At 44.8% G+C, this 20,370-nt stretch overlaps 2 protein-coding genes across 2 annotated transcripts; both read right to left on the bottom strand.

Annotated features, from left to right (window-relative positions):
- Window positions 1–15,694: 15,694 nt before the first annotated feature.
- Window positions 15,695–16,441, bottom strand: LOC121837237. The gene has a single exon (XM_042292816.1). The coding sequence runs from the start codon at window positions 16,439–16,441 to the stop codon at window positions 15,695–15,697; it is 747 nt and encodes a 248-aa protein (XP_042148750.1).
- An 864-nt stretch (window positions 16,442–17,305) lies between these two features.
- On the bottom strand, window positions 17,306–18,190 carry LOC121837236. Its single transcript, XM_042292815.1, has one exon. The coding sequence runs from the start codon at window positions 18,188–18,190 to the stop codon at window positions 17,306–17,308; it is 885 nt and encodes a 294-aa protein (XP_042148749.1).
- Window positions 18,191–20,370: the final 2,180 nt, after the last annotated feature.

The raw sequence follows: 20,370 nt of genomic DNA, 5'->3' as shown, positions 1-20,370 counted from the left end.
CCTAAACAAAAATAACATCCTCAAAAAAGTAGTTCTCCGAACTACTACTCTTTTTATCTTTTGAGCTGCGATCCTTTCTGAGAAGTAAATTTTATTATCAAAGAAAACATTTGGTTTCCAAATCGGTATTCTGGTCGGCAAATTTTTCGAGTCACGTCCACAGGCAACGTCATTGTTGCCACGCGATAAGAGAGCGCACCGTGAGTTAGTGGAGGTTTACACCGTAACAAATATGTTTCTGCACGCACGTCAAGGACCGTGCTGCCACGAAGTCATTGACAATAAATATCGCTGATTCGCATGAAATTTTGATTAGTGATCTTGCAGATCCTCTTTGCAGAATTGACATCCCGATGGACACACTGCGAAAATTTTGCTGCTTTGTTTTCTTCTTTTTGTGCTTACTAAGATAGCACAAAATACTCCACGGACGCTGCAAGTCATTGCCTTGGCTAAATACGTTCTGTCAAGGTGAAACTACACGGGACTGGAAACCACTTCGTTTGTTTATGACCGTAGCGGGCATGTTGTCTCTTCTTGGGGATTTGCGGCCAAGTGTACACTCTACCAAGTTGGCTTGTTCCTTCATTATAGCGTCAGCTCATCCTTATCTGCTTCGTGCCATCGCCCTTTCTACCCCCCGTCAAGCTCGGCTCGTGCCTGGCTCACCATGGTCGACTTCAGAATCACCCAATAAGTGACATCTGGTGGACAAGACGTCTCAGTGCTCAAAAGGACATCACAGGCGCGGGATTTGCGGCCAAGTGTAAACCCTACTAAGTTGGCTTGTTCCTTCATTATAGCGTCAACTCATCTTTATCTGCCTTGTGTCGTCGCCCTTTCCACCACCCGTCAAGCTCGGCTCGTGCCTGGCTCCGGTTGGTCGACTTCAGAATCACCCAAGAAGTAACATCTGTTGGACAAGACGTCTCAGTGCTCAAAACAACTGTCTTCCATCACAGACGCGGGATTTGCGGCCAAGCGTTCACCCTACTAAGTTGGCTTGTTTCTTCGTTATAGGTGAGTGAACAGAACTTGAATCTTCCTTTTGCTTCGGAATGTTCTTCGAGTTTTTCTGGCCGCAAATCCTTGCAAATCCGTGTGAATCTCTATGATTCCCTTGTACTGTCAAGGATTTGATTTGGGCACATACAGTGTTCGTATTGGATGTTTTGGTCCGCGAAAAAGAAACCGTGCCTTTACTTCGCATCGCCATGTTTTGAACGTCAAATCAATGTGTCCCAGCGGGAAAATCTTGCTTCTGCCATTACGCATTGCGCAACTGTTTCTTTGCGCAGGAGAAATTGAGGCTAATCCGGGACGCGACAAGATGGATCTGGTCCTGGACTCCCTTCAGGGTGTCATTGCTTCGAACGAAAATAACCAGAGAGAAACTACAGCTACACTAGTGGGCCTTAACGCAGGAATTGCAGACATACCACGGCGTGTGTCGCATCTTGAAGAATCTCTTCGCGAGGTTACTCACTTAAAAGAGGACCTGAAATCTCTGAACATGACGGTTTCTGATCTTAATACAGAGATCGACGGCATCACCACCAGGCGACACAGAATGGAAGATGTAATTACTGTCGTTGAAGACTTAAATAATCGTCTTCGTAGAAATAACCTAATTGTGAAAGGCCTACCTGAACAAGGACGTAAAACCTGGAACGACACAAAGAAACACGTTCACGCGTTCTTTTCAGCCCATCTAAACATCACCTCCGGTGAAATCGAGCGCGCACCGGATTGGGCGGCATAGGGCTGGGACAAATAAGCCTATAGTTATAAAATTTCTTACAAAAGTAAGTGCAAGGTCTTAAGCATTGCTCCCAGGTTGAAAAACCTGATATCCCCTAAAGTCTGGATTGAAGACGATTTTTCACCCAGTGTGCAGATTGCCCGCAATAAACTTCGTGACTATGCGAAAGAAAACCGAGGTACTAATAGATTCCGACAATCATACGATACGCTTACATTGAACGATGTTGTTTACTCCTGTGATGCAAACAGTGATCAGGTTTTCTCAGTTTCCTGAGGAAATATGATAGACCACCGCCCATGACCTCAAAATAAATACAAAACCAACTCTTGCCCCACTACGCAGATTGGCCCGCTCTCTTTACTGATAGCCAACTTCCGCAGTCTAATGCCGAAGCAAGATGACTTGATGGCTCGTATTCACTCTTGTTCTGCTGATGTTGTTTCGGGAACGGAAACCTGCCTTCCTGCGAATATTGCGAATTCTGAGCTGTCTCTTGCTAACTCGTTTACTATTTATCGCAAAGATCAAACTGGTACCAGGCGAGGTGTAGTTATAACAGCTGTCAGAAACACCATTCCATACTCTTTGCTTTCTTTTTATAGCTCTCTTGAAATGTTATGAATTACCGTTCAACTATCTTTTCAGACGTGTTTAATCGGGGTGGGTTACAGGCCCCCTAGATCCTCAGCCGACTTTATTAAAAATATAACTACAGTTATCGACGAAATTCATTCCAAATTCGCTCACAGCCCTCTCATATTAGTTGGTAATGTCAACTACCCCGGTATTGATAGGGCTGCATGTACAGTGTCCAATGAATGCTCTCAAAAAATGATTGCCGAAAATTCTTGGAAATGGCCGTCTACTTTATTATGCAGCAAATGATTTCCACATCTACACGTGAAGATAGAGTTTTGGATTTAATTTTAACCCCCCCTCCTGAGCATGCATCTGTACGCATCGGCAAAATTAGTGACCATTCTATTATCTACTGAGATTTTGCCCTTACTCTAAGCAAACGAGACCAAATTAGCAAAGAAATCTTTGATTATAAGATGGTTGATAAGGAAACTTTGTATTCAGTATTAAGTGAATTTTCTATTTCATTCCTGAGTGGGTTTGTTGAACGGTCTCTAAACGACAATTGGATCATCTTTCGGGATAAGTTACTGGAGGCTGAGACTGCATGTGTACTCACTATAAAAATTGTCCCTTGCCTGCACAAACCGTGGTTTATGACGAGAATTAAACGCTACCTCCAAAAAGAGAAACGTCCGTACAGTCTTGCCGTGCTTTCACACAGTCTGCACGATTGGACCATTTATCATGCTCACTCAATATTCTGCAAAAACGAAATAAAATTTGCCGAGCAACATTTTTTCGATGACGATGTCTTAAACATGCTTCGATCGATCCGACACAGAAAAGTTTTGGAAAGTAATAACTCCAAAGCCAACTCCAGTGTTACCTTGTATTATTTGTGACGACGGATCAGTACAAACTTCACATAAATTAGCTGTTGGCTTTAATACTTTTTAGCAGTGTTTTTACTGAGGAGAACGTGTTTCCACATCCTACTTCTATTTCCTCCCTTACCGAAAATATAATGAACGATATTGTCATCTCTAGTTACGGAGTTGAGTGTGCCATTGATCGTTTGCAAACTAACTCGAGCCCTGGTCCCGACGGAATATCTACTAAGCTTTTAAAATTAACCAAACACATATCTGGAGTTCTACTGTGCAGGCTGTTCCAACAATCCCTCTCCAGTGGTCAACTACCTTCTGATGGCTAGAAACTTGCTCATGTCATTCCAATTTTCAATGCCGGGGATAAAAATAATATCAATAACTACAGACCCATATCGCTCACTTCCGTTTCATGTAAAATCTTAGAACATATACTTTCATCACAGGTTATGACCTACTTATCTTCAAACAACCTTATTTTCGCTACTCAGCATGGGTTTCAACGTGGTCATTCCTGCGAAATACAACTATTTGAATTGATTACTGACCTTCACCTTTCTGTTCACTCCTCTTGTCCTACCGATGCTATTGTTATTGATTTTGCTGAAGCTTTTGATTTGGTTTCCCACAAGAGACTAATATACAAATTAGGAACTATGAATATAAACGCTTCTGTTATGCAGTGGATAACTCGTTTTTAACAAACCACTCTCAATATGTTGTAATTTACAGTGTGTCTACTCCCCTGTGCCGGTGAAATCTGGCGTCCCTCAGGGCTCTGTCCTCGGTCCGGTATTGTTTCTTTTATATATAAATGACCTTGACTCTAACATTCAGTCTACCATACCTCTCTCCGCGGACAGTTGCGTCATTTATCGGGTCATTTCCAGCCCCTTGGATTTTCGCATACTCCAACGGGACTTAGACATTGTCCAGCAACGGTGCACCACATGGTTAATGCAAATAAACACAAACAAAACTAAAGCTGTCACTTTTACAACGAAATTACAAATCACTCATCACAGGTACATGATTGGAGAGGACCGCAATGAAAACGTTACGTCAATTAAATACCTCGGCGTCCACTCACCAGCTAACTTACCATAGAACCTTCATATTGAACATGTAACCCACAAAGCTTCCAGAACTCTTGGTTTTCTTAAACGCTCTTATTTCAAGCTAACAAAGAAGCTAAACTCCTCGTCTATACTACCCTCGTCAAGTCGCAGATGGAATATGCATCCATCATATGGGCACGCTCATAGGCTTTACTTAACCAACTATATTGAGGCACCTCAAAATAAAGCTGCAAGATTTATAACGCGCGACTTCTCCCGTTCTTCCAATGTGTCTAACATAAAACGTAACCTCAACCTAACCCAACTGCAGTACAGACGATGTATGGCTCGCATGTCATTTTTCCACAAGCTCTATCATAGATCATCTCCCTTTAGGACCTCATTCATTCAGCCTGCACATCGTACTTCGTCTCGCGTAGATTATCACTCTAAAGTATCGCCCACCTTTGGCCGCTCTAACTTGTTCAAGAATTCCCCTCTGCTTCCAGCCATCTCCGAGCGAAACAGCCTGCCCAAAGAAATCGCGTTAATCACTTCACGTGATATGTTCATTAGTTTTTTTAAGTACTATGCACCAACTTATATAGTGCTGCATGTGTCATGTTTTCATCTAGTGTTCTTGTTATTTATATTGTTTATTGGTTGTTTAACATTTTTATGCCTACTATGTAATCGTTTTTTTTTACTTGACCCAATTGTATCAAACTTAATACTATCGCTCCCCCCCCCCCATGTAATGCCCGTTTGGGCTTTTAGGGTAAATAAATAAATTAATAACGATCACAATACACCGCGACTTCCCGAAAGCACGACAGGAGAGAGAGCGAAGGAAATATAATCCGTTATAAGCTTTTCTATAAAGCAACGTGCAGAGTTTGTCTAAGCACGTGGCAATCAGTTCCTCCGAACAGAGAAGTGCACCAGGAGAAAACAGGCGATAACTGCGTGTGCTCTGCGGTCACGAGAGTGCCACCACCGGCTTGTAGGGTTTGCTTTCAGTCTAAACCTCTACGCTTTTAATTTTGCGCTGATTAGGTCGCTCCCGCTGGTATTACGTGCGTCGGTTTTAGGGCTCGCGGCATTTCGCTTTTGACGCCCGCGTTGACATCTGGGGATAATAGTTTATTAACAAAAATGCTGCTTAACGACGGTGCTGCCTGCGAGTCAAAGCCATAGAATATCTCTCTGCAAACTCCTTGCACGTGCAAACAGGGTACGACGGATGGACATCAAACCTCGTGACTCTGAAATTGGTTTCATGGGTGGTCGTGCGGGTCTTTAGGCTTAGCTTATTTGCTTTGCTTTCCGATCTGTCACGTGGAACGATGAAAGGCGAGAAAACAGATTCCGCATCGGTAGAAAGCTATCCTTTAAATTCACCGACATGACTATCGACTATTTTTCAGGGCTAAATCGAGGCCTAGTTTTGTCTGCTTTTTAAAGAGCTCGCTGCCACGTACCTATGCCCAGACAATCCGTGGGCCGCAGTTGCAATTGCTCCACAAGGACTTTCGAATTCTCTTCCCGGAACTCTGAGACCGTGAGACAGCGTCAATCAGTTCATGAGTTCTCTATTTGCCACTTTCGGAGTTGACCAATTATCTCGCACTCGTTGGAATTACTGCAATACATGTGAGTGCTTAGAGAACTACGTCATTCTTGTTTAAAGAGGGCAAAACAAAAGGATTTCTGAACACACCCTCCTGCCAACACGGGCAACTAGTGCGCTCAATATCATTACTCACTACTATTTTTTTCTTTTACATTACTTATTTTATATCTTTCATTTTACTGAAATTCACTGACATTTTCAGCAAACCGCAGGTTGACCTTGGTCAGCCGAACGTACAGCCGTTATTCATACCAGTGTAACAAGCTTGGTGGCTCAAACATTCCAATTTTATCGCGAATAAAGGTATAAATATTGGCGTATAATTTTTACCACTGTACCTACTTTTTGAAGAGTTTCTGTAAAAACAATGTTGTAGTACCGATTACAAGTTTTCGTCCCGCTTTTGGGGAAATAGTTCATGTAAAGCTCATAGAGTTTGTCATTTTAAAGGGCAAAACATACTTATTGGTTAAATTAAAAAAATAAACTATAGTAACAAGAGCAATATATTCATTAGTAAAAGAACTGAACTTTACCCCATTCCATCAATACCGCTCAGCAAACATATTGTGGGGGCGCTCACGCGCTCAAGTGGAGTGGAGGCGCCGAAAACACCGTGCCCCCCCCATTATGAGTGGAGCCAACTCTGTCTAGCGGCCCGTCGGCGCTGAAGAGCCCACAGGTAATAAACAATTTTGTTGTTAAACCGGATCGTGGGTGTGGTACCTCCCTACGGGAGCAGCAAAGCCAAACCGCTGCAATCTCCGGTCATAAAATACATCGAATCATTAGATAATCTCGTCTGTGGCATGGGGCAACGATTCCGGCGTGGAAGGTACACTTTGCAGCGCTCTAACTTTGAGGCAAAGAAAATGATAAAACAGGTTTTTTATTAATAAACACAAGAGCATGGTGGAGAACTATCACTAATCAATTTCAGAAAAATCGAAGATGTCTTTTTTTTATTCCCCTTAAAATTTCTTAATTTTGTCATTTTGAACAAGTTTGGAGCAACTAAAAATCTCATTTCTTCGAGATAAAGCGATATTTTAGATATCATTAAAATGACGTAATAATAACAATATATGACATAAATCTGCAATATTGTAGCGATCTAGTTTTTGTAGAAAGCGGCTAAGAAATACAGTGACAAAACGTCAAAGGTGCCATGTTTGCGCGTTTTTGACGCAAAATATATGACCTCCACCAATGCTGTACATATATCATTCAATAGCTATTATGATATATTAAAAGTGCAAGATATTTAAGATTGCTGATGTTTATAGTTGTGTAGTAGGTGTCACCAAACATTACATAAATAAAAAATTCAAAAATCAAATATGCCGTTAGGGGGCATACATTTTTTTTTCCTATTTAAATACAATGTTTTTCGGAAAGCTTTTTTTTTTTTTTTCAAATACATTCCTTACACATGTTGAAGAGTATCACACAAAAAATGAGGACCCGAAACGCATGCAAGGTCTTATCTGAAGACTGAACAGAGCCGACATCCCGTTTTTTTCCGAAGTGGCAGCGCCCAGGTGTCAAGGTTACGTTGTAAATGATTTTTTCTTGTACGGAACGTGGTTTCTTTTGTCTGAAGTCACACTGATCTTTCTTATTCGTTTGTGTCCGGAGTATCTAGCGGTATATTGAATTCGCCTTACCGGTTGACGAGTGCACAGCTTGCACGTTTTCCTGCTCGCAAACGTTTTTCGTTGATGTTTAACCTCATGAATATATAGGACTACCGAGAACGCTGTTTTTAATGTTTATTGTGTGTGTTCATTGCGAGCATTCGTCCTGTTGACGGTGCGGCAGATTTTGTTGTATATAGAGGCCAGTAATAAAATCTTTGTAAGTAATAAAAATATTTCATGTATTTGCGAGCCTAAACACCAGGCCCAGGCAGCTAAACTTTCAACCCATCATATAAGAGTTAATGTAGGCATTGCAAGCTATGCATTTCAGACAAGAAAGGAATATTCCTTGTTCTTACATAAGATACATGTAGAAAAAATGTACATTAGGGCACGAACAAGAGCTTTATCCAAGTTGATAGAAAAAGGAACTAAAAAGGTAAAAACTGTATCCAAACATTTTTGGGAAAAAATATCAGCAAGTCAGTCTGACCAAAAAATCAAAGAATCGAAAATGACCGACTGTCTTTGTTTTCTTCAGACAAAACTCGCAATTTGTTTCTGAATGAACCACTTGCCAGGTATGCATATCCAAGTTGTTGCCTTAACTGATTTCCAAAATAGAAATAGACGGCCCCCTTCCTGAACCAAACTCCAAACAAGTAATAGTTATACTTCAAGAAGAAGGGCTCATAAAAGCTTCCGGGTTTAATACTTATGTACCGGACATGTACTAGTTCCTTCCGCACACAATCCTCATACAAGTTCTCCAATTCACCATTAAAAAAAAAAAAAACTTTCAAAGTTGCAAAATGCAGTTGGCAATGCTTGGAAATCCTAATGTTCTTCCCGTGAGCAGCCGTAGTGGCCAGCAGCAATTGCCAATATGCGCAAAAGAGTGGCACCTAACTGGTTCCCAAGTGGCTCCACATCTATACAAAGTTTTCTCGCTATACGTTGTAATGTCATCTAAGAGGTCGTAAAAGGCAAACAAATAGCATTTATATTTAGAACCGTGGATGATTTTCTGCTTTTAAGTACCACAGAAATTGGTAAAAAGCAGCTGAATGCCTAAGAACCATAATAAAACAATTTAAGGAAAGCTGCAGGAGGCTTATTTTCGCCTTTTGCGCCCAGAAATTTATTATTTTCCTTGTGCTGGCTTTAAAAGAAATTTCAAGCAGAACGTGTTCGTTGCAAATACCAAGCGCGATCGGGAAAAGGATTTCTTCCCTAAGTATTGGAACACAAAAAACGTCAAGCAAAAAGAGCCCATCGCAACTCTTCAGCAAGCGATCTGCAAGCAAGCTGCTGCAAGCGGCAAGCGTGATCGCACCAAGTCAAACAAAGCTTTGAAACACAAATGTCTAGGCTCACTGAAGCCAGGTATTCAATAGAATTCCGGACCTGCATATTAGAAAAAAGCGGCTGCACTGTCAAGAGGAAGAATTATTGTAATGAACAGAAAACAACAAAAAAAAATCAGAGAGATTATTGGCGGTAGTCTCGTATATCCACGGGGTCCTCCATAGATTAAAAATCATCGCGAGCTGCGAAATGTCCAAGTTGTTTGCTCGGCACCGAATTGGGCATATTAAATGGACCGTAAGACCAACCAGGCCAGTGCCTCCTATATAAGTTACGCTATGCCTGTCAGCTTCTCTCTAAGAGGTTTCCGGGCCCGATGCTTCACCTCACAACACGCACGTACGGCTAGGTAGCGCCGCCTGGTGGACGTTCGTCTTTTAATTTTTCTAGCATGTTTTATTTACATTATTATTGAAGATATACCATATATATGTTTTTTAACAACATGAAAAACACTATTCCACATGTTTAACAACATGTGGAACACTATGACCGCCCTGAATCAAACGAGTTTCGCTGAGACCAAATACGAAACTACGAAACGAGCAGGGCCAGGTTTCGCTTTTGCAGCGCGAACGCGGAGAACGCTTGGCCGCTAGACCGTCTGCCGTGGCGGCAGTTTGCGGCTTTGGCGGTCACCTTGAATCGCGAGCATAGAAATAGTTGGCGCAGGGTCGTGTGAGGGTTAAAAGGTAGACAAGTAATAAGTAATACTCCGTTAAAAACGGCGAGCAGGTCCCCAGCTATCAGTCAAAAATATTTAGATTTCTTGCTGTCGGCACTCCGGGGGCGACATCGTTGAATCTTCTACGGAAGAGGTGGTTGGCTTCACTACACGGCAGGTTTGTACGCCTAGGTGGCTCTACCGCACGGCAACCACACGTACTATTTGCCCTCTCCCTTCCTTTTGCCAGTGCTCGGAGCTGACAGGCATAATGTAACTTATGTAGGAGGCACTGACCAGGCAGAAACCAAAAATAAATTTCTGTGACACAAGAAACACAACAGTCTATGTTCCGTGCAAAGAGGAAGTAATTTAAATCATACCGTTCGCATGTGGGTTCTGCCACATCGGGCAAACGGTACGCTGTATAAACGATCGAGCATGAGAACATGCAGCCCACTCAAGAAACCCGACGGCACCGGGGCACCTAGCCGCGCATTTTCGATCATGCAAATGCAAACAAATCTTCACCCAGCTCGCATCCTAAGGCAGCACGAAGACTAGCTTAAACGGAAGATGTAGGAGGGTCTTGGTATATGAAACAAAAATGATAATTGCGTCTATTCCCCTTCAATCAGGTCCCACGTGTAGCACGCCAAAGAAACGCCTAATTTGGCTGAGGTGTGGCAACCGTAAGGGCCTCTAGCATTTGGCAATGTTAGGTTCTGCTCCATGGCGCTTGTTAGTGCCAATATACCTTGCATAATATAGTCCTTGTTCAGCAATCTTTAGGCATGCCAAAATTAGTTTTTTTTGCTCTTTGGTTTGTCACAAGACTGCCAAACCAAGTGTCATACTCGAGCCATAACTACAAAATGAAGTCCTAATCTGGAGATTCGGGGGCGACTAAATGTTTGGCTTTTTTTTTCCATTAAGTCCCTAGGGACCTAAAAGTTCCAAAGAAAGCCTAAAGACATGCTGAAGTTTCGCTTTTGTTTTTCTGGTGTGGCAAAATATTGTTTTTAAGTGCTCTAAAAAGAAATACAATACGAGTTTGATACCCGATCGTCAGATGTCATCGCCTCAGTCCCCAACCAGCACGTCGATACTGGACAAGTGCCGTGTCAGTATATGCCGAAAATCGGTTACAATACCGTCCAAGTGTCCAATTTTGCACCGCAGCCCGATATCCCGCCGCTACTGGCGCGAAGTCGTCTCGCCGCCGACGCTATATTGGCGCAATATCGTGCGAATACTCTAAAAGTAAGACTTTGGTCCGTATATCCACGCAAGACGCAGGAGCTATCCGTACAACACAGATGTCCGTACAACACACGCAATATTTACAGGCCGAAGCTGTTGATTCCCTTAGCGATAAACATTGAGCGAATGTTCATTGCTGAGGGGTTCATAGCTTCGGATTGGAAACACCTCGGTGTTTTAAAAATCTCATGAAAAAAAGTGTCTTGCAAGCAGGGTGTCGAAGCGGAACCGAACCGAACCAAAAACCGGAACCGAACCGGTATTTTTTCCGGAACTGAACCCGAACCCTAAACGTTATATTGTTATCGCGATGAACCCGAACCGGAACTGAACCGGAAAAAAAATAACGGTTACCGGCTCACGTCAAAATGGTTCGGCCACGCGCTGTTGACAATAAATGTGCTATCAATGCCATTTGTTTTTTAAGTGCCGTCAACTGACACAAACCTCACTTACATATTTTTCTTCTCCACTCAGTCTTAGGAATATAAACGCTGCATCCATGACTCTTGACAAACGCTGCATCCATGAATCTTGACAAACGCTGCATTTATGAATCGTGACAGAGGAACCAATATTGCGCTGGTCGCGGCTTGCGCGTCACGGGATTTCATTTTCCTACAATCTCGTAAATCCTAAATGCTGCTGTGTGCTCATTTCATAACACGTTTCTAGAACACGCGAGTTCTTGAAGCTTGCTTCCATCGGAATGAGAAAAGAAAAGGCTGTGGAGTTTGATAATAATGCATTCGGTTTCGTATAGGGACTTTGAAGCTTACATATTTGTGAGACAGCGAACTCTTCTATTTTAATATTTATCCTATTACGTCCTTCTGGCGTTGCGTTCGGTGAAGTGTTTTTCATATTCCGTATCTTGTTTAATGAAAACTTCTTTAGGGATCTAATTTGAGTTATTGAAGGCTGGTTCAAATAAAGAAAGCTGTATTTTCTCCCCACTGTTCCTTCAATTGCTTACACGCCGAGGTGGCGGGATAGTTAGCGAGCTCTACTTGTAAGTGGGTTTGTAAGGAGGTCGCGGATTTTACAGCTACTGCGTCGGACCCAATTAGATGAAGTCCGAATGCGTGAACGTCGGTGAGGTAACCTTTGAGTGCACATAAAGAAACCATTCCTGGTAGAAATCCCTGAGCCTTACACTACGATGTATCCCGTTTCGTATGTGCTGATTTCAGATGTTTTATTTGTAATTTATTTTGATGTTGCAATTTGTCATTTATAATTTCTGAACCGGTTCGCGAACCGGTTCAGCACCCCGAACCGGTTCGCGAACCGGTTCACGGAACGAATTAATCGAACCGGAACTGAACCGGAACAAAATAAATTTACCTGAACCTGAACCGTAACCGAACCCGTATTTTTTTCGGTTCGACACACTGCTTGCAAGGGGTACAACCACTGCTCAAACATAAATAGAATATGACTGTTCAGTAATGCTAAGACATATTTTTGCACCACGTGGTGGCGCATACTTTTCTTTTTACATTTGCAGAAAAACTGTCACTGATTTTAACAGATTTGAGAAAACCTCAACTGGTATATTGTAAAATACTAAAGTTTGATTTTGTTCAAAATAGATACAAAACGAAAACACTCGTATTATTCGTATAGTGCACTTTTTTGCTTGCTTTTACATGGCGAAGAATGAAGATCTAGGATAATCATTATTTGAATCTGAGAATATTATCAGCTGCTTTGGTAGTGATGTATACTTAGTGTTTCGTGAGGTTGATTTTATTACGGTTTCTTATTGTCATTGCCTATGTAGTCGTCCAAATTTTGTAACCCATTCTGTCTGGTCCTTCCTGGTGCGTACTATGATAAAAAGAATATAATGCCGCTTTTACACATTCAATCAATAAATTAATACATAAAAACAGGCTAATGTATATCAGCGGGAACCTTACTAGCCTTGAATTTCAACAGATTATTGAGCGCCCCAACATTTTCTTTTAAATCTATGCCATTCTTTAGTTCCACTTGGGACGCTTCCATTGCGCGTAATTTGGCAGGTTTTTATTTTGATTTAAAAACAGAAGATTTCCCCATATTTGAAAAGAACTACATAATTAATATCTTAAATCATCTCCACAGATCGATTGAGGCCTTTATGAGGCGAAAATCTTGTTAAATAGTGTTAAATATAAACTAATAAGAGCCTTCAGTTCTTCCGAAGGATGATCGAAACCACCGCTTGCATTAATTAAAAAAAAGTCCTTTGCAATTCTGCAATCCTAAATGTCTGTATTTTGTATAACAACGCACTAGTTCTAAAAACGTTACAATGGTCGTCCTATTTTTTTTTTACTTCTAAAAAATTACATGGCTTTAGACATGCATATAGCATATTTATTATTCAAGATCAGTATTTTCAATTAGGAGGGAACGTACCGTTGCCATATTTCAAGCATGATATCACACGGGGTATAATTTCCTCTCTAGGAAAATATCCGAATAGTTTTTTTTTTTTTTAAATATTAGTTACATTTTGTTTTTACAGTCAATTTTGTGAGCCAATTGTGCCTTTGCACAAGATAATTCTTCGTTTGATTCGATTTTACTTGTATAGCGTACATTACGTGTGATGCAAATCATTATCATCAAGAAGCTAGCTTACCATTAAAACGAACACATCTGTAGCATTTCACTTTGTTCGCTTCTGTTGGTTGACGTAGTGGACGTATAGCTATGATTCCTTGTCAACTGCATACCTGCAAAACAAATGAGAAAACAAATAATAATTATCGAAATTGGAGGCCAATGTACTTTCGCACACAGAATGAAAAATATGATTTTGCAAACTGGAGATAAAGTTTTAAATCCACAGTCACTGGTCTTATTTCGAAATGTATTACCCCTAGTCTAGATTTAATTCAATTCAACTCAATTTTTTTCAAGTCAAGTAATACAAATTAAAGACCTGGTCCACAAATGCAGCATTCTGCTTGTATGTGGTTGCCTAACTAATTTAGGGGTTTTCGAACACACTCAGCAAGTTTCCAATAGGCACCATATGTTTATTCTTTCTCAAAAAGAAGTTAATGAGCATAATTTAGCTAATTAGCCTACTTCTTGAGCTGATTAGCCCCCTTTTTAAGTCCACCTGGTCGCATAATTCAACTTTCTTCAATAAATCTGTATTTCCTAAATCTCTATATTTATTAGTGATATGATATTTGCATTAAACACCAGAGTAAGATACATCCGATCGTCAGATCGCATCTTACTCAGATGCGATCTGACGTGTCGTTCCCATGTTGATTCGACGCACGTGCTCTCAATTCTCCCTTTTTCACTTCGTCGTCTTCGATCTCCTCGCGCCATTGATATGGCTTATTACGAACCACTTAAACGTTTCAACACACTCCCCACCGAATGGATGGGAATCCATTCTAAACTTCCGTTAACTCCAACGGATACACAAGCTGCACTGGCCTTCGCAAAATTGTGCCGCGATGCACTCGAATCTCGCACGACCGGGTCCGGGAATCTCCGGCTGTGAAACACTCTTTCTACTCGGCCGAGCTTTCAAAGCAGGCGTGGAACCGGCTCTTTTAACAGAAGTATTTGACCCTCTCTGATGGGCGCAGACTGCCTGTTCTGAGTGGTGTATGCTGATCTGAGTTCTTGAAGATACTCTTCCCTCCATGTTCCCCAAAATCGGTTAAGCAGTTGTTTTCGCTACCGCCAGAGCACGCGAAGTGCCTCCAGTGTGGAAGTGAGCGTGTCCCCACCCGTCGGCGGAAGTGTCGTCAGCCGCCTTCCAACTAGGAAACTGGCCGGCGTGAGCGGGGTCCTCTCTCCGACCCCGTCGCGCACAAGCCTTAATGACCGCGAATTCAACACGGCCTCTACCTCAATCAGAACGGTGGTCAATTCTTCTGTGTCCAGACAGTTCCTTCCGATAACCTTTCTTAAATACACCTTTACCGAGCGCACAAGCCTCTCGTAAAATCCTCCCCACCATGCGGCTCTCTCGACAATAAGCCTCCACTGGATACCCGCGTTCGCAAAGTGGTTGACCACGTATGGGTGGCGCAACGTCTTCCACAGTTCCGTGAGTTCCTTCGACGCTCGTTTGAAGGTCAACGCATTGTCGGAATAAGTTACGCGGCACAGTCCTCGGCGTGACACAAATCGACGGAAGGCAAAGAGAAAGCTCTGTGTCGACAGGTCTGGTACCAACTCCAGGTGTACAGCCCGCGTGACTGCACACGTGAACAGCGCCACGTAGCACTTGCATGTGAGGTCCTTGCCCTTGACATAGAGGGGGCCCGCAAAGTGCGTGCCGACTACCTCGAAAGTGTCCGCTCGGGTTGTCCGGGCATCCGGCAAGGGCCCCGTGGGGACACTCGCGGGGGTCGCGCTAAAGCGCTGACAGGTCACGCCAGGCAGGCACCACTTTCTTCACCAACTCTCGGCCCCGCAGAATCCAATACTTGTTACGGAGCTGCACGAGAGTATCTCTCACTCCCGCGTGCAGCAGCTGTCGGTGCGCGTCGATTGCCAGCAAGGTTGAATATCGATGCTGCTTGGGCAGGGCGATCGGGTTTCGTTCGTCATACGTCATGTTGACGGACTGGAGGCGACTTCGAATGCGAAGTACACCCCGCTGATCGATGAAAGGGTCGAAGTCTTGAAGGGGAGAACTCGGCGGGGGTCTTCGTAGCGTTGGTCGCGCAGCGAAGCTTCGGTTAGCGAAGGCCGAGCGCTGCGCCTCTTTTATCCGGTGAGTTCGCGCTGCCTCGATCTCCTCGGCTGTCAGTGGTCCCGTTCGTCTTTCAGTTGACCTGACGTTGTGGAGGAATCGAAAAATTCAAGCCGTTGTTCTGCTGATATTTGAAGCAGAGCTGAATCGCGAGATATCGATCAACTCTGGAGTGGGCGTTACTGTGACTTCAAACACTTCTGCTCTCGATCCTCTCTCCTCGAGGGGGTCTCGAGGGAGGTCTCCGCACATTTCCTTGGGCCATTCTGTCGCTGGCAGTGGCAACCAACTCGGCCCCGACCACCACAGTGAACTGGAGACCAACTCTGATGCGGTCAGACCTCGTGTCATGAGGTCAGCGGGATTTTCTTTTCCCGGGCAGTGGTGCCACGTCGCGCTTTCACAATTGCTCTCGATCTCTTGCACTCGATTCCTGACGAACAGCGTCCATCGGGAGGCCTCTCCCCTGATCCAGTAAAGCGTGATCATTGAATCCGTCCAGAAGTGAACGTCCTTCACCTCAAGCTCAAGGCAGGTGTGGACGTATTTGGACAACCTTGAGACGATCAAGATGGCCATCAGTTCCAATCTCGCCAGCATGACAGTTTTGAGGGGTGCAACTCGTCCTTTTGCAAGCAATAACGTCGTCGTCGTCGCTCCTGTGTCGTAGGTAGTGCGAAGGTAGAGCATGGCTCCGTAGGCAGCGGTGCTGGCGTCGGCGAAGATATGCAATGAACGGTTTGTCACCTTGCCGTGCAATCCGTCGTCGCAAAGCCTTGGGATCTTGACCCTTTCTAGCTCGACAAGTTCGCTGCACCACCCGGTCCACTCGTCTTGCAGGTGATCTGGTAGCATATCGTCCCAGTCCAGGTTTAGTTTCCAGATTTCCTGGAACAGGATCTTGGCTCTCACGACGAAGGGTGCCAAGAATCACAGAGGGTCGTAAAGTCGAGCTGTCGTTTGTAGCAGCACGAAGCGCTTCGTATTTTCTTGGTGGCGAGCAGTCTCCATCACGTGCTCCGGTGAAAACATGAGACTGTCCTCTTTGGGTTCCCAAGTCACTCCGAGCACCTTGAGCACGTTCGCGACTTGTCCGAGTGGTTTTTGGCCTGCGCCGTCCTCCTCGAACACCTCCGCTAGTGATGCGCTATTTGAACCCCACTTGTGGAGTCTCATACCGGCCTGCCTAAACACCTCGTTCGCCTCGGCGTACAACTTCTTAGCCTCGTCTTCGTGGCTCGCTCCGGTCAACAGGTCATCAACCTACACGGACTTTCTTAATTGTTCGGCCGTTGTTGGGTATGTGTTCTCCACCGCCGCGAAATGGTGCCGCAGGGTAGCTGCCAAAAGGAACGGGCTTGAAATTGCACCGAAAGTCACCCTCGTCATTCGCCAGGTCTCTACCTCTGGTACCGGTTGATTTTGGATCGGCGGTTGCTTGTACCAGAGGAACCGCGGTGCGTCACGATCCTCCGCCTTGACTCCGATCTGCAGGAAAGCCTTCTCCACATCCGCCACTAATGCTACTGGGTACGTCCTAAACCTCAGAAGTAGGGCGACGAGATCTGGATTCATGTTCGGTTCACTCTCCAAGTTTTCGTTCAGGGATTTACAGTTTGCGCCGTGAGAGGAAGCGTCAAACACAATCCTCAGTTTGGTGGTGCTGCTGTTCTCGCGGAGAACAGACTGGTGGGGCATGTAATACACCCTGGCTGCACCTTAGTTCTCTTTTTCTTCATAGACCCTCTCCGCCATGTCGTTGTGTTGGTATTGCCGAATCGCTTCGTCATACTTCTGTAGGAGATCGGGATTTTTGGTCAACTTCTTACGTAGATTCTCCAACCTCCTTGCCACCTCCATGTTGTCTGCCAGCCTTAAGTCCAATTTCCATGAAAGGTCCACTTCGTATCTACTGGCGGTCTTCGTAATGTTGGCTTCGAACTCTCGTCTCACGGCGCTGTCCGAGGGATCCTCTACTGGCGGGTCGGCAACTCCCACGCTTTCTAGCTCCCAGAAATGCCGGAGAGCTGATGTGGTTTCTAGATCCTGCAGTGTTGCTATTAGCAAGGTCGCCTGGGAGCAACTCACGATGGTCGATTCCGAGCCTGTCCGTCTCTGGACCGCCCAACCGAATGCAATTTCTACTGCAGTGAGGCATCCGCTCAGTCGGCGAATTCTTCCTGTGATGCACCCCCAGCAGTGGTCTGATCCCAGTCCGGTCATGTTGTCTCCCACGGGACAGCCGAGTTCCTCTAATGTTTTCACGATGGCTTCATCTGGGCTCGGAAGGTCCTGCTCACATACGGTAGGTGTCTCGAGAGCGTCGATGTCATATCTTTTGTTGTAGAGTTGGTCTCGCAAAGTCACTTGAACCCTGCGAAACGTATGTTCAGTGCTTTCGCCCCCGAACACCCCTATTGTGAGGATCTCTGTCCCCAGCAATTTGCAGTCTAGTCGCTGAGACAGTTCTTCAGTTATGAAGGAGCGCTGACTGCCGCTGTCGAAGATAATACGGGCAAGCTTCGTTCCGTTTGTACCATCTGCACACGCAGTAACCGTTTGTAGGAGCACTGCCGGCCTGCTGTTCCAACCACGTACATGCATAGCGACCGGTGCCGGTTCCTTCGGTTCCGTCTCATTCGATCTGGTGGACGTTTTTCCCGGCGCGTAATTCGGGTCTCACATGGTGGACGCGTGACTGCCTTGACATTTGCCACAGCTGGGTGCTCCTCGACATAATCTTGCTATGTGATTGGCCTTCGTGCAGCGGAAGCACCTCCGGTCTGCTTGCAACCTATGCTTCTTCTCCGTTAGCCCGATTCTTGCGTTACATTCCGGTGTTCCGTGCGCTTTTGATTTGCAAAGGAAGCACTCAAAGCCGTCCACGCTGCCGTGCAATGCCGCCGCGGTGAAGCTGTGAGTCTGAACGTTGATCGTTGACCTCTTCACAGAGCCATGCGTCAGAGAAGGAGGTCTGGGCTTACTGACGACGTCTTTCAGCTGGTGTTTGGATGTCCTTTCGCGGCTCTCCACCACGATGCGTAGAAAGTCTAGGAGAAACTGCAGAGCCCGCAGGTGGACTTGCTGTGGGGCGGATTCCAAACTGGCGTCTGTCATTGATGCCCTTGCGGCGTTGGCATTCCCGGTCTCCTCCGCCGACATCTTCCGGTTCAAATCGAGAGTGATATCTCTCGGTAGCACTCGCAAAAGAACTGTGTAGAGCACAGCCCCATACGCCTCTTCGCCCACCCCTAACGCTCTAAGGCCTCTGATGTGCGCATGTAGAGTGTCGTATAAACGCCGTAGGGCTCGGGTGTTCTGTTGTGGTGGCACTGGCTGTATGTCCATGAGACCTTCCATGTGGTCCTGGATAAGCGTGTCTTGCTTCCCGAACCGCTGCTCCAGGAGCTCGATGTCGTCCGCGTAACACTCAGCGGTCGGCTGCAATCCACCGATGGCGGCTGCTCCATCGCCGGTCAGCGCTGATCGCAGATAGTTTAACTTTTCTGATGGCGTGAGTTCCGGGTTTTGATGATTGGCGGTATCGAATTGCTGCCAGAAGGGTTGCCAGTCCTTTAGGTGCCCGTTGAATTGGATTAGTTTTAATTTTGGGAGTTTGATTTTTGATGTCACCGAGGATCCTCCGTTCCGATCTCCGCTCGATGGTCCCCCTTGCTGGGTGGCTGCCCTCCGCGCTCTTCATTTTTTTTTTCAGTTTGGTGAAGTACGTGAGGATCTTGTCCGAATACTCGATCGCATGAGTGAACTCTGCTTTTCCATCTTGCCCCGTGATCAGAGGTTCGATCGCCGCGTCCACGACGTTCAGTTGGTCGCGAGCCAGATGAATACGCTCGATTAGAACCTCGAGGTCGTTGACGCTTGGCGTAGCTAAGAGTAGTAACGCGTCGGCCTCACCAACAAGTCGTGTAACTTGCATCCGATGCGTCTTCCGTTATTTCTTGAGGACGTCCATGATCGTTGATCTTTCTGGCATGGCTTGATGAAAAGTTGCTGTAAACCACAAGGTTCCCTTCATTCAGACGTTCCTCCCGGGTTTCGGCACCAATGTAGGAACCTCTGGTAGTCCTCGATGGTTACGTTCAAGCAAACTTTTATTTACACAATCTACAAGCTGCAAGTGATGCGATCTGACGTGTCGTTTCCATGTTGATTCGACGAACGTGCTCTCAATTCTCTCTTTTTTACTTCGTCGTCTTCGATCTCCTCGCGCGAGGGATATGGCTTATTACGAACCACTTAAATGTTTCAACACATGTTAAGTGTATGAAATGGCACTAGGTTCAATTATGCGCGCGTATGACTGTGAAGTGCAAATTTCAAAGGAAAATATTATTTCCAGAAATTTCTAACAATATGATGAGAGTCCAGTGAGAAAATATTAACAAACCATTTAGCTACCTTAAAACACTGTCTAGTGTCAGTAGCGACATATAGACGTTTCCAGAAAACCGATTCGGGCCGCTGCGAATTTCGGCATTCAGGCGTATGGCGCGTGATTTGCTCAATTTTCGAAGAGACGAGCATGCGTGTTCTCTGCTGTGAATTTTATACCCTGGGCTGTAGCCTTTTGTGCGTTATAAAGGAGTATATTATGCGGAGTTTTAAAACAAGTGTGGTCACAATAAAAGGATACCGGGCATGTGAATTATGCAGTTTCATTCAGATCAATGTTAAAAACAGGACGTTGTGTTCTTACAACCACTTTACTGAATTTCGAAATAAATGGCAATATAGCCCTTTTTTAAAGCTAAGACAACGATATT

The sequence above is a fragment of the Ixodes scapularis genome, unplaced genomic scaffold (genome assembly GCF_016920785.2).
Source record: "Ixodes scapularis isolate PalLabHiFi unplaced genomic scaffold, ASM1692078v2 PGA_scaffold3__209_contigs__length_174095766, whole genome shotgun sequence".
Lineage (NCBI taxonomy): Eukaryota > Metazoa > Arthropoda > Arachnida > Ixodida > Ixodidae > Ixodes > Ixodes scapularis.
This window is presented reverse-complemented; position numbering and strand designations above follow the sequence as displayed.